This window comes from Neovison vison, chromosome 1 (assembly GCF_020171115.1).
Source record: "Neovison vison isolate M4711 chromosome 1, ASM_NN_V1, whole genome shotgun sequence".
NCBI classification, from domain to species: Eukaryota; Metazoa; Chordata; class Mammalia; order Carnivora; family Mustelidae; genus Neogale; species Neogale vison.
In genome coordinates, this window is record NC_058091.1 from 246,565,771 (window position 1) to 246,579,494 (window position 13,724).

The window sequence follows — 13,724 nt, forward strand, 5'->3', positions numbered from 1 at the left end:
TCTGGGATTGAGCCCTGTGTCGGGCTCCCTGCTCAGCGGGTAGCCTGCTTCTCCCTCTCCTTCTTTCCCTCCCCACCGCCCACACCCCCCAGGGGCACACAGGTATGTGCTCTCTCTCTCAAATAAATAAATAAAATCTTTGAAATAAATAAAAAATGTATTTTTAAAATTATTTTGAATGGAGTTGGGATTACGTAGCATATGTATGCAGGATGCCCTGGTATTTTGGGTGAATTCCCTGCTGCTGTGTCATCACTGAGAGCTCGTGGTTGGCCCTGATATTTCTACGATGCAAGGGATGTTCTCTTTCCTTCCATCCGGGGTTTGCCCACACATAAACCACATTACAGCTTTGGGGAAGAGAGCAATGCCTATGATTACTGGGGGAGCTGAGGTTAAACTTGCCATCTTTTCCCACTGAAAGATATACTGACTCCCAAATTTGAATGTCCTCTTCCCAAGAAATTAACTCTTTTTCCTCTTCTTTTACATTAAAAAAAAATCCCTATTCCTAATTTTCAGAGGTTTTAGTAAGAAGAGATGTGGGGTTCTTGTGGATTCCTCTTTTGCCAATTGACTTTTGCCAATTTTCCTCTCTGTAGGTATAATGGAAAGAACACAGTTCGGGGAATTGAACGGCTCTGGATTCAGATCTCGGGCTGCCTTGGGATCTTGGGTAAGTTACTTCAGCTCTCTAAGCTTCGATATCTTCAGCTGCAAAATTAGGTATTATTAGCACAAAGGACTGCAGTGGTCCCTGGAAAGTACCTCACATGTTCCAAATACAGGGATGCAGGTGGGCTCACCAGATGCCCTGATATCAGGGATGTGGGCACAGCCAGAAATGAGGGTCCCTGAAAACTCCAGTTCTTTTATAGATGGGCTGAAAATCTTGCCCTGGGATTTGTTTTGAGATGCAGCAGAGTTGGGCCTGATGGCTTTTCTGGTCTGCTGTTATATACTGACTTTCCCCACCCCTCATTGACTGTGTAGAGAACATGGCAGTGAATTCCTTTCTGTTTCTCATCTCTGCTGCTCTGGGCACATTTGCTTCATTTTTCACATTCTCTGCCAATGTATGCTTTCTGCAGAAAAGGACTAAAATTCCAATCCCAAATTCCCAGGAAAGAACGACGATGGGTCCAGCTATTGGACCAGTTACCAATGACCAGGGGACAGAGTCACCTTGTGTGAACTTGGTAGCCCCTTTTGTAAAGTTGTGGATGGAACTAAAGGGGATAGTAAGAGCAATGTTTGCTAAAGAAGTTGGTGCAGAGAGAATCCTAACACCCTTATATCTTAGAGTGGGAGCAGAACTGGAGCTCACCATGCATTTGTGCCTGGTTGACGCTCCGTACGTCTGTGGGTACGACCCCTGGCTGCTTGTTCCGCATCAACCGGGCACCCTGCAGCTAGGGTCTCTTTTATTTCAGTGAAAATTCAATTTACATATTTAATCTGCCTGTTAAGATTTCATCTAGGATTTTTGTGCCTATATTTATATCTGACATTGGTTTATCTATTTTTAGTTTTTCAAAAATTGAGTTTTGGAATTCTGTCTGTATTTACCTCCTAAATTGAATTGGATGACAAATCATGCATTCATATAGTTTCAGATAATTTTTATCATAGAGGGATTGCTTATGTTATCAAATTCAAAAAAAAATTCTCCCTATGGGGTAGTGGATGATATATTAGGCTGGGAGTTAGAATGTCTAAGGTCTGGTTTGATCCTCATCTCAGTTTTTTTGTGTAACCAAAATCAAGTCCCTTAGCCTCCCTGGGCCTCTAGGATTAGGGAGGACAAGACAGCTGGCCCAGATGTCCTGAGCCCCCGCCCAGCTGGCCTTTCTGGGTGATCAGCCCCTGGTACTTGGGGTTGTTTTCTTTTGGCAGGACCCATTGTCACCTTTCTGGCACCCTCTAGTCAATTTCTAGTGGTTTTCCTCCCACCTTTGAAGTTCTCTGTGTTGTGTTCTTGGTTTTCTCCTGGACCTAAGAGAGCAGCCCCCTCTGCCGCCCCCCCCACTGCCTCGCCAAAGCAGGTTTTGTTTTCTCCCTGGGTCTGAGTCATGTGGTCAATGACTTGGGCATTGAATTTTTGGTTCCCTATAATGAGCTCTGAGATGGGAACATTCTGCCTGCCTCCAGGAACGCATCATCCTCTTCTGGAAATTCATATCTCCTTGGCTTTCGCTGGTACCTGGCCCTTCCCTGAGATCTCCTTCCAAAGAGTCTGCCTCTGACTGCCTCCCCTCCTTCTGTAACATCTTCCTGGGCTGACATGTGCCGCTCTAAAGGTCCTCAGGGCCACCTCCAACCCTCATCTCCCTCCCTAGCCCCAGGTCAGTGAGGACTTCTAATAGCTGCCAGAGAAAAGGAAGCCTGGGGCAAATGCCTAGAGCCCACAGAGTCAGGAAGTAAGGAGTCTTGTAGCACTGACCCTCTCCTCACACCTGCCGTTCCTGCCATTTGGGAGGAATATCCTTCTGAATTCTCTAAAAATCTTCCCATGGCCTGCTTTCACTCTTGGATATGCCAGCCCTTTCTGAATGGAGAGGGGGTTCTGGGCAATGGCTTCTTCTGATATTAGATTTCTCCTTGTTACAAAAATGTCTATTCATTGTAGAAAATTTGGAAAATACAGTTGAATTCAAAGAAGAGAAAAGACCTTATAATCCCATCACTCAGTGATAAAAGCTATTCATCGTTTGTCCATTTTTTCCCATGAATATACAAATGATTTCAAACATAATTGGAATTGTACTGAATATACTGTTTCCATAAGCTGCATTTTTCAACTGGCTGCCTGCCCTGAGCATCTCTCTGTGTCGTTGTGCGGTGATCTGCAACATTGTGTTTCGGGCAGAAGTGCATATACCATCTTAGAGATGCACAAAAACGAATTCAGCTTTGTGATTGAATATTTGGGCAGTTTCCAGTCTGGCCTTGTTGTAAGATATTGCAGTGGCAATCCTTGTGAACAAATACTTCTTAATGTTTCCCCTGTATGCTCATTCCTGAGCAAACCCACTGGTAGTAGTTAAAGTTAAGAATTTTTGGGGGGGGTTGTGATACACCTTGCCATACTGCCTTTCAAAAGGGGTTTGCAAAATGTCAGACCTTCAGATGCCCATACTTTTTCCTGATCTCTACCTTCCTTTTCTTGAGATCATCTGGCGTGGCCATTGGGCTGAGTTGCCTAGGTGGTTGCGAGGAAGAAGGGTCTGAATTCTTGTGCAATGGAAATAGTGAAGGGGGCCAGGGAGATCCTTCCAGATGGGTGAGGTGGAGCTTTTGGAATGGTGGTCCTCTGAGTGCTCTTGTGACATATCTGGGAGAGGGGACCCCACCAGTTGTTGGTGGAAGGAGACAGGAAAAGGGATGGTGACCTTCAGGCAGTAGTTTCATTGTTCACTTCCATGGTCGGCTATACAGAGAAGGGCAGTATTTCTTCTTTCTTCAGTTCCCTGTCCATGTCCTTTGCTTATTTGTCTTTTTCTTCTTGATTTGGGTAACATGTCAAAGCCTTTTCCTGTTGTCTGTGGTGTAAATATTTTTTGCAAGTTATCTGTTAGATTCTCTTAATGGTGGTTTTTAAGATGCAGACATTTAAAATTTGCATGCAGTCAGATCTTCCAATCTACCAGTGTTTTCCTTTGTGGTTACTGCCTTCATGTTTTACTTCAAGATTTTCCCTACCTCTAGATGGTATACACATTCATCTATATTTTCTTCAATTATTTTTGTTTGCTTCGTTTTTCAAAGTCTTGAAAATGCGATTTATTTCCCATCAAATCCTGACCTTGTGTGAGTGGGAGACCCAGGGGTCTCCTTGGGATCTGGTGCTGGTGGCTTGATTAACCCTAACTTCCAGGCCTGTGGACTCAGGACAAATTCCAAGGCACTCATCTTTGTCCTTCTATGACTCTGAAGAAATACCAAGAGCCTTTGAGTCATTTAATTGGCTTTTTCAAAAGTAGAGAATCTGGTAGCTTGTGTCTATCTAGTTGGCTCATCATAAAACTTTCAATCAAAAGAAACCTTCCCAAATGCATGGGTTAGTCCATGTCTGACAGTTAGGTAATGGGATTTCTATGGCGCAAACACACTGTATGTGGGCAGGGACTTCCCATTTGTTTCTTCATTGCCACATCCCCAGTACCTACACAATGCCTTGCACATAGCAGGGACTTAGCATATACTTGTTAACTGAATAAATGCATGAATGATTATCACATATCTACTTTTTAAATTTAAAGAGGTAATAACGTGGAGAAAATACTCATGTGGTTAGGTTTTAAAAAAGAAGCATATGGTACTGAATAAACTGTATCCATCATTCATTCATTTAACAAATATTTATTGAACTCATGAACAGGGGAAAGACAGGACTGATATAAAGATTAAATGACTTAACATACTATATCAGTCTTCTAGAGATTCCATAACAAAATACCACAAACTGGGTGGCTTAAACAACAGAAATTTATTTTCTCACAGCTCTGGAGGCTGGAAGTCCAAGATCATGATGTCGGCAGGGTTGGTATCTGGTGAGACCTCTCTACTTGGCTTGCAGATGGCTGTCTTCTTACCGCATCCTCAACACAGTCTTTCTCTGTGTGTGTGCCCTCCTAGTGTCTCTTCCTCTTCTTATAAGGATGCTAGATCTATTAGATCAGGACTCCACCCTAATGACCTCATTTAACCTGATTTATCTCCTTAAAGTCCCTGTCTCCAAATACAATCACATTGGAGGTTAGGGCTTCAACATATGAATTTTGGGGGTGGGGGGAGGATACAATTCAGTCTGTAACACATATGTAAAATACTTATAAATAATGCCTGGCTAATAATGCTCATTATAAATAATGAACCTGGCTGGCTTATTCAGTAGAACATGGGACTCTTGATCTCGGGGTTGTGAGTTTGAGCCCCATTTGTGTGTAGAGATTACTTAAAAATAAAATCTTTTTAAAAAGAGAAAAAAGAAAGGATGCCTAGTACATACTAAGCACTATATGAATGTTTGATATTATGATTACTATTATTATTGTTAGAAAATATACAAAACCACATTGGTCATTATCCTCGGGGAATGAAATTACAAATGCCTGTAGTTTATTCTTTCCCATATTTTCTAACATTTCTATGTTGAACAATTATATTAATCTGGGGGGAAAATACTACTATTCAATAAAAGACATGGGTTGACACTTGTTTGCAGATCTATACCCATTTCATCACATATTCCCAGCCTTCGCTCTGGATAGGGTTTCAGGTTCTGGCTCAGCTCTTCATATTTGTGGTTGTCAAAGTGAAGAGAAACAAAAACGGGGTTCAGCTCCCACAGGCCCACCAGCTAGAGCTTCCATTTCCTCATGGATGCAAGGATGTGGGCGTGGGAGCGTCACGCTGTAAGGGCTAGAAAGACCATTAGCAGTGGGACAGTGAGTAAGTCAGTCTGAATTCTTGACTGCAAGCAATAAAATCCATATTGACTATTTTAAGCAGAAAAGGAGCACATTAAAGAATGTTAAGTAGCTCACAGAATTTGTGGAAAGGCTCAAGAAAAAGGGTCAGTTCTCAGCTTCTAGGAACAACTCCACAAACCATCCTCTATACATTGTTTTTGCCCCCAGCCTGTGCCAGTAAGATGGAGACCACACATAGGACTTCCTCTTGCTTATTGCTGGATTTTGAATCAAAGGTTTACGAGGGTGTATCTCACTGGCATGGTCTAAGTCACTTATCCACCCCCTTCCTGCCTGGGAGGCTATAAAAGAGAGTTCTCTGGATTCTACCTAACTTCAGGAAAACCTGAGCCCAGAGTGGCTGAGCCCATCCTTGTCTGGCTTTTAGGGCCATGGTCAGGCTGGACACAGAGTGTTGGACACTGGGCCTCACAGACCAGAGGGTGTCCATCTGTGATGATAAAGAGGCAGCAGAGTCATGGCCAGTTTATCCTGATGCTCAGAAACCTTGATTTAGCCCCTCCTTGTACCAATGGCCACAGAGAGGGACAAAAGCTTGCCCAAGGCTGCACAGCATGGCAGAACTGTAGCCAGGACTGGGAGTGGTGCCCCACTTTGATGCCTGGCAAGTTTTAAGGCCCCACTAGAATATTTCCTTCTTCAGGATGTCTTGCCTGGGTGAGGCCAGGATCAAATGCTTGTCTTCACACTCACCACCTGAACTGCTCATTACTGCTGTTTCCTATTTGCCTTTTTCCCCTCCTTGGTTCCAATCAGGGGCCAAAACAAGTGTTAATGAACATTATTTGAATGAGTGAATGAATGAATGAAGGGAAGTCTGCCATGTGACCTAAGGCAGATGTTCTGCTCCTTAGACACTGGTCTCCTACTCTGTTGAAGAAAATAATCTCTGCATTCTCTGAACCAGACCCTGTGTCACGGTCTGAAAACATGATCAGGATCCTACCTGCCTGCTCTCTCAGAGGTGCTGAGCTGGGAGGAGATGGTTGTGAAAAGAGCTGGCCACTACTGTGGATGACCTTGCTGATTAAGAGAGAAGTCCAAGGGCCCTCCAGCCTGGACTAAGTATCTCTGGGTCCTGGGTCCCCTCCTGCTGGGTCCCATGGCTATCATATCCATGCAGTCTGGATGCCTCAGAGTCACAAATATTGAGGCCCGCAGAAGGTCCATAGATGGACACCCACAGAAGGGGAAAGAGACCTCTGGAACCAAGGACAGAAAATAACAAGTTCCTATAGCCAGTGGTAGGAACAGGCCTAAAGTGGAAAGCTACCTGGTCCATGATTCCACAGCTAGGCCCATAGTCTTCCAATCCCCACCCCTCAGGGAGTAGGGGGAGGCAAGCCACTCTCCAAGAAGACAGAAAAATACTCAGTTAAGCTGTAATCTGTCACTGCTCCAGCTCATCTTTTCGAATCAGATTATTCACAAGTAGTAGAGACATCTGTAGGGAGAGTAACTGGATGCGACATCCTGCAGGAGGCCAGGCTAAATGTGTCCCATGACATCACTCTGGAGAGGAGGCTGCCAGGAGCCACGGAAGGGCCTGGAGCATTTCTGCACCTGAGTGCTGTAGAGGAAAGCTGGACCTGAGGCTAGTAGCATGGCTTCTGGACCCTCTGTCCCACAAAGAAATTCTTTGTTACCCCCCCGTCCTGTGGAGAAATTGCCTGTCCATCTCTATAGACTAATCTGATCTGGAGAGATACCTTCTTTCTGCCCAGCCTTCTGGTTCCCCCGGGTCTCCTTTGGGCACCCGTAAGTCTTCAGTTAATCTGCTGCCAGAGGGAGTTTGGTGGGGGAGGTATTCTGACAGACATGTGACACCCTTTTGGAGCCTTCCAAGCCCGGAGCATGAGAGATTCCATCAAAGTCCCTGCCAGGCTGTGCCTGGGTTCCAGCAGGAGCATTTCTCCCAGAGTCCAGATCCTGCGGTGGGAAAGAAGGTGGAAGGTCCTATTGTAAACATGGGAAGTGTCTCAGAGGCACACATCTGCACATTTACACCTGTAGGGTGTATGTGTTTGGGGCTGGGCACACATATGCCGTATACTAGTACTACAGGCAGAGGCTGCTGCACAAACTCACACCCTAAATGCTAAGTTGTTGAGCACATGTGCACATAGGGCAGGTGGTCACTGGTGAGTCTGAAGAGACCTTTGGCTCTTCCACTGTATGCCACTTGACCTCTAACCTCCGGTGTCCTACCCTTTTCTTTGTGCGTTCTGGGTTGGGCTGCTTGAGCGCTGTCCTCGGTGCTGGATGCCTGGTAGGACAGGCACTTTTGAGAACAGGCAAGAGTGTTGGGAGGAGGTGACCTTGAAATCCAGGTGTAAGTGTAGGACCCAGCAGGATATCTACATTTATTCTACACTTATTCTTTTGGAAGAATGTACAACTGGGGTTTCTCCCTCCATCCCAGACACTGAAACAGAACTTGTCCAACCCCTCTGCCAATATTGTGGCCATACGTGCCTGCGGGTGGCCATATAGACATTCACTGTAGCTATGAGGGGCTTCTTGAGGCCTCATGTGCCACACATAGCTATGTATGAAGACCATGATCGCCTGTGTCCTCAAGAAACACCTGTGATTCCATGTGGCTTCCTGTGACCCCATGTGGCAGGCTGTGACTACATGGAGCCTCCTGTGACCTTGATGGCCTCAGATCCAACCTTCCCAGAAGGGGAGATCTGAGGTCTGGGGGTCCCCAGGGAATCTGGGCACTAATCTGGCCTCCTAATCCCTTCGCCAGAGCCTATACAGACACACCACCTCTCTCCTCACTGGCTTGCGGACTTGGCACTCAGAGGCTCCTGGTGTCTGCAAACTTGGGTCCTAGGGGGCGTCCGCGTTAGTGGAAACTAGCCCACAGGTACGTGTGCCTCTTAGAACAGGTGACTGCAACCCCTCTGCCACCAGAGCCTGCCCAGCAATCACGCGGGGTAAGAGTCGCGCAGCAGTGGGGTGGGCGCGGCGTCACGGTCCCGCGCTCTTCTCCCGTGCGCCCCTCTCCTGCCCGTTTTCCCAGAACGCCTGGTCCTGACGTTGGGGGCGGGGGCGCAGAAGGCTGGTTGGCCCTGCGGCCGGCCCCTCCCCCGCCCGGTCTCGGCGGTTCCGACGCGGCTTGGAGCGCTGGAGGCGCCCCGAACTCCGCAGGCTGCGGGGCTGGCAGGGGGCTCAGGTGCGGAGCGCGCGCCGCGCCCTCCCCCTCCTGCCGGGACTCCGCAGCGGCGCGGAGAGGGGGGGCGCTGCGGAGCCGGGGGGCGGGGGCTAAAAATACCCGGCGGCGGCGGCGGCGGCGGCGGCGCGGCGACTGCTGGGGCTGCGGGGCTGCGGGCCAGGGAGGCCGTGCGGGGCCAGGCCGGGCCCCGCTTACCGACATGCTGACCTTCTTCCTCGTCTCCGGGGGATCCCTCTGGCTGTTCGCGGGTAAGTCCCCATTCTGGGAAGTCCTCTTCCCAGACCCCCATCCCCAGCGCGCTATAGGGTCTTGGCCCCGGGTGGAAGTGCGGCCCCCCCCCACTCCCACCCCTGCCCCCGCTGCTGAGCGATCCCTTCAAGCCTCAAGCCTCTTCCCCCCAACCCTGGCCTCCCAGCTCGTTCCCCCAACCTCCCAAATTCTGGCGGGCTCTGGCTCCGGTTTGAGAAGCAGCTAGGTGTGTGGACATGAGGGGCCTTGCTCTCAGGACCGCACAACAACATCATTCCAGTTCTAGCACCCTCTCCCCTTATAGCGAGCACCATCCGTGGCCGGACTAGGCCGAGCTCACCCGTCACCCAAGGGACAGATGCGGTGCACCCTTGTCCATCCCCAGTATCCTAGAAACCTAGGGTGTTGGTCCCCGACGTTTTACTGCAGGTGGGAGACGTAACCAGCACCGACCTGGGCTTCCTGATCCTGGGCAGGGGTCTCCTCAAGACCCCTCACTGCCCACCCTTGAGCCAGAAATCTTCGCAAGATTTCTGTAGAAGGGTGTTCACCTGACTCCTCAGTTCTGGCCAGTGCTTGTGTCCCCACTGCTCCCAGCCTTCTCCCCTCCCCCCCTTATAGGAGTCAGCTCCTCGCCCCTGCATTCTTTTAAAAGGCTGTGAGGACCCGCTCTGAATTCCTGCCCAGCACTCCTCCCTCCTCCTTCCCCACCACACACACACCTGGGGTCTCACCACAGGCCCGTTCATCCACCAGTTCTGCTGCCTGCACCAGCCAGTCCCCTCTGAGAGCCTCGTGTTCCTCCAGGGTATAATACCACTACAGGGTCTCCACTTCCGGCTGCCCATTTGCAGATTTAAGCCTGATAAGGTATGTGAAGTTTGGAACCTTAAACTGGCCTTGAAAGGGACCTAGTCCAGAGCAAATACTCTTTGAATGTTAATGTAAATAATAAATATTATTATTTCACATGCAGACTGCAGCATCCAGAGGAGGTAATAAGGTTCTTTTTGAGCCAAAGAAGGGGAAGCCAACCCTTTTGAAAAGCTTACCTGCAGTTTTACATGTATTATTTAAAATTCACAGCAAATACTAGGAGTTTGGTGGTGCCTTCCCTTTCTCACTGAGGTTCAGAGGTTAATTGACTTGCTCAATGTCACATGGGTAATATCTGGCAGAGTGGGATTTGATATGAGGTTTCAAGTGAGCAATCATTGCTAAATGCATGGTGGTATCAGGCCTGAACCTTGAGGGTTGGTGGGCCAGGTAATCACCACCCCCCTAACCCCATTGCCCTGAGTTGGGCCACAGGGATACTTCCCCTGAGCTGGGGAGTGAGTGAGGCCTCTCTAATCCCTTCAGCTCCCTAAGCTCCTTCTGTCTGCCAGTGTCTGAGGACAGGCTGTGCAGGACCATTCTGGGCCTGATATGCTCATCTAGCAGGCAAGGTCTGGGCTAGAGCTGGGGTCACAGGTAAGGGAGATGGTCTCAGAGCCTTTCCCTAGTGCCAGGACCCTTTGCTCTATCCTTAGTAGGCCCTCACCCAGTGGTGGATCCAAGGGCAACTCTCTGGAACCTTAGTCTGCAAACACAGGGAGAGGTCTGGGCACCACAGAGCCACATGTGCCAGGAGTAATCAGCAACCTTTGAGAAAAAGCTTCTCATAGTATTGGGTACTTGGTCTGAAATTGGGGTTCAGCATAGTATTGGGTACTCGGTCTGAAATTGGGGTTCAGCGGGCACTGACTCAAACTGGACTTCTGTCTGCTTCATTATGGAGCATTTCCCAAAGTGGTCACATGCCTCCTTGAATGGGAAAACTGTCTCACTGAGGGACTGTACAGAGGCCTTGGAGTGGTCAGGGAGGGAGATTCTTGGCGCAGGTGGCAGCTGCTTCTGTACAGGGCAAGCTGCTCAATTGCAAACAGGAAATTTCTCAAAGATGCCACACTTGATATTAGAGTAAGAGACTGAGCAGCAGGCATTGGATAGAATACTCCCTGCACCTGTAGGGGCTCCCAGATTCTCTGTCCACCTTGCTTGGGACTTTGCCTGGACCCCAGCCTTCCTCTGGGGAGAGAGAGAACTCCTAAGCTAAGATTGACCACACATTTGGCCTTGTAATCCCCAGGGTCCCTGCGCAGCTGTCAGATACCTTTGGCGCAGCTAGACACAGGAGATGACCCTCAAGGTGATGTCACTCTTCAGTAAAGTTATGTACTTTTGCCACCCATTCTGGCCTTAAGGAGACAAGGGTTGCCCTCAGAGGACTGCAGGGAGAGGATGATGTGAAGGGTAAGAGGAAGCCCCCCTGGAGGAAGAACTGTCTGTCTAGGGGAGGCAGCCACATGCTCTAAACCCTAGGAGAACCAGAGATGCATCTGTTGTCTTCCCGACAGAGGAGGCCATCTCTGAGTCCCAGGCCAGCCCATATCTCACCTGTGTGTTAAGCAGTAAACGAGGAAACAAATAGAATAGATCCAGCCTGAGTCAGATGCTGCACCTGGCCCCAGGAAAACATGGTTGGTCTCTGTGCGGTGAGCACTCAGAGGACTGTGGAAGCAATGGATGGGCACTTCCGCCTGGCCATATGGCACCCTTGGGCAAAGTAGAAAGAGACACCCCTCAGAGAGGTGAATTTCTGAAAGGGCATCCTTCCTTCTAGGTTGCTGCAGCCCTATGCCCTTGGACAAGGTCCATTCTGCTCAACCACATACCTGACCACTGGTGGCATCTTAATAGGCTTCTGCAGCAAACAGGGATGTTTGTCAGAGGCAGATAGGCCAAACTGGGTAGAGAGAGTCAGGCCAGCCAAGGGGTGCAGGAAAAACGGTGGGGGAGTGGGTCTTCATGGTCTTGTGCCCCGAGCCTTGGTTGTGGGAGGAGGGGATTCTGGAGGAAAGGTTTTTTTAGGTGGCAGAGACCAGGCTGCAGTGGCCAGGCTGAGCCAACAGGGGGAGGCTGGTAGAGCACACAGAGGCTGTTGATGTTTCAGACAAGATTAGATGGCGGCTCAGGTCACGGCTGGTCTCCTGGAAGGGGAAAGTAGGAGGCCCAAGCTGTGACCCTGGGGAATGGGGTTGGCCCAGGTGGCAGAGACAGCTGTGGCAGCCATCTGGCTGTAAGTGTCTGGGGCAGGTGCAGATGTGCACATCTTACTGAGTTCAGCCCTATCAGATCTTCACCTGATTCCAGGCTTCCATTAGGGTGGAGGAGGAGTGTGAAATCTGGAGCCATTACAGGGGACCCAAGTAGGCACTTGGGATCCTTACAGATTGTGGAGCTCCAGAAAGAACAGCTGAGAGCATGCCTCACAAAAGAAAATTGTGATTTGCACACAGTGCGCTGCCCTGTGGGAAAGTTCTGACCTCAGCTGGCCCAGCGTGTGGTAGGATACAAGGATCCTGCCAGTGACAGCATACTGACACCAGAGGGCGTCAGAACCTGGCCATTCTGTTCTCTGCCTGGTTTTCTGTCCCACGTGATGGTAAGGGCTCTTAGGTTGACCTTCAGAAGCCTGACTTTAGCTTGGCTACAGGCCCAGACGGACCCAGGGCTGTCCCATACACGTAGCAAGCAGGATAAGGAAGCTCAGGAGGCTCAGGTTTGTTTGCAAAAGGAGGCAATATTTACAGGCATTTGTCTAACATAGACTGCACTTTGTCATTAGCCATGTAATTAGCCTGGTACGTAGTAGGCACTCAAATATCCATTCAGTGAAGTACTGTGGGAGGAGGGTTGTTTTTATGGGGTGGGGGGAAGTGTTGTTGCAAACGTACTGATTTGACTGCTGTTTCCCTGAGCACCTACCATGTATCAAGCACCGTGCTCTGTAATTCCCTAAGCTTCTCATGTAATCTTTCCCACAGCACTGTAGTGCTGTTATCCCCATTTAACAGATGAGTCAGTGAGACTCAGGGAGGTTCAGAGGGGAAGCAACTCCTAAGAGCTGGGAGCCAGACCATCCTCTCAGATTTGTAGTCCAGGGAGGGACCACTAGGTGTGAGCAGCCAGGACCTGAGCCCTCTAGCAGGCTCTGTAGTGGGCACAAGCAAGGGAGCCGTCCTTGGAAGGAGGAGGGTTTAAAGAGAGGACTGGAATCAACTGTCAAGAGCAGGGCCAGCACATAGAAGGGTCCCCTTAAATGTTAACTCGAGCTAGGCCTTCCTCAAAGCAGGGACAGGGTTCTGACCTGCAGAGAGGGAGTTAGGGAAATAAGGCATTCCTGGCAGAAGGACCAGTATGAGGAAAGACAAGGAAGGCCATAGGAGTGAAGGATATCTAGGGACAAACTCTCCTTGGCCAGTGAGGTCACGAGGGCTGGGGGTCTGCAGGCTCTGGGATACCAGCCCAGGCTCTGGGCTTTGTTCTGTGTATGTAGTGGCAGCGTCAAAGAAACATAGCCCAAGCTGGTCATGTGAGTGGCCACGGTGACACTACCCTGCACTTCACATGCCGTGTGCATCGCCTAGGGGCACCTGTTCCACTGACCTGCAGTCTTTGGCCTCATACATTATGATCTCCTGGAGGGCAAGGCCAGAGTGTCTCCTCTGTGAGCCCCAATCCGGGGCCAGGTGTTGGTTACCTTAATGAAGGATAGGAAGAATTCTGTGAGAATAGTTTATTTTAATAATGATGTGTTTTATTGGCTGTTTTCTTACCACACATCAGTTAGCTAATAACAGAATTTGACTGTGCTCCTACTAGGTGCCAGTCTCCATGCCCACCTCGGGATGGGGGTGGGGTGATGATAGTGTAGTAGAAGCAGTGGCGGGGGGTGGGTAGAGCAGGTGTGA

The 13,724-nt window shown here is 49.3% G+C and overlaps 1 protein-coding gene across 3 annotated transcripts in view; it reads left to right on the top strand.

Moving 5' to 3' along the window:
- The first annotated feature begins 8,841 nt into the window (after nucleotides 1-8,841).
- ACSL6 (acyl-CoA synthetase long chain family member 6) overlaps nucleotides 8,842-13,724 on the top strand; it is a 59,997-nt gene continuing 55,114 nt past the window's right edge. For 2 of the 3 annotated variants that reach the window (XM_044228090.1, XM_044228101.1), the window contains exon 1: nucleotides 8,842-8,927. In XM_044228090.1, coding sequence (XP_044084025.1) covers nucleotides 8,879-8,927 — 49 coding nt within the window. In that variant the 5' untranslated portion in view covers nucleotides 8,842-8,878. Of the gene's footprint in view, nucleotides 8,928-9,772; nucleotides 9,799-13,724 lie in introns of those variants that run through there. The other variant, XM_044228119.1, reaches the window with a different exon arrangement.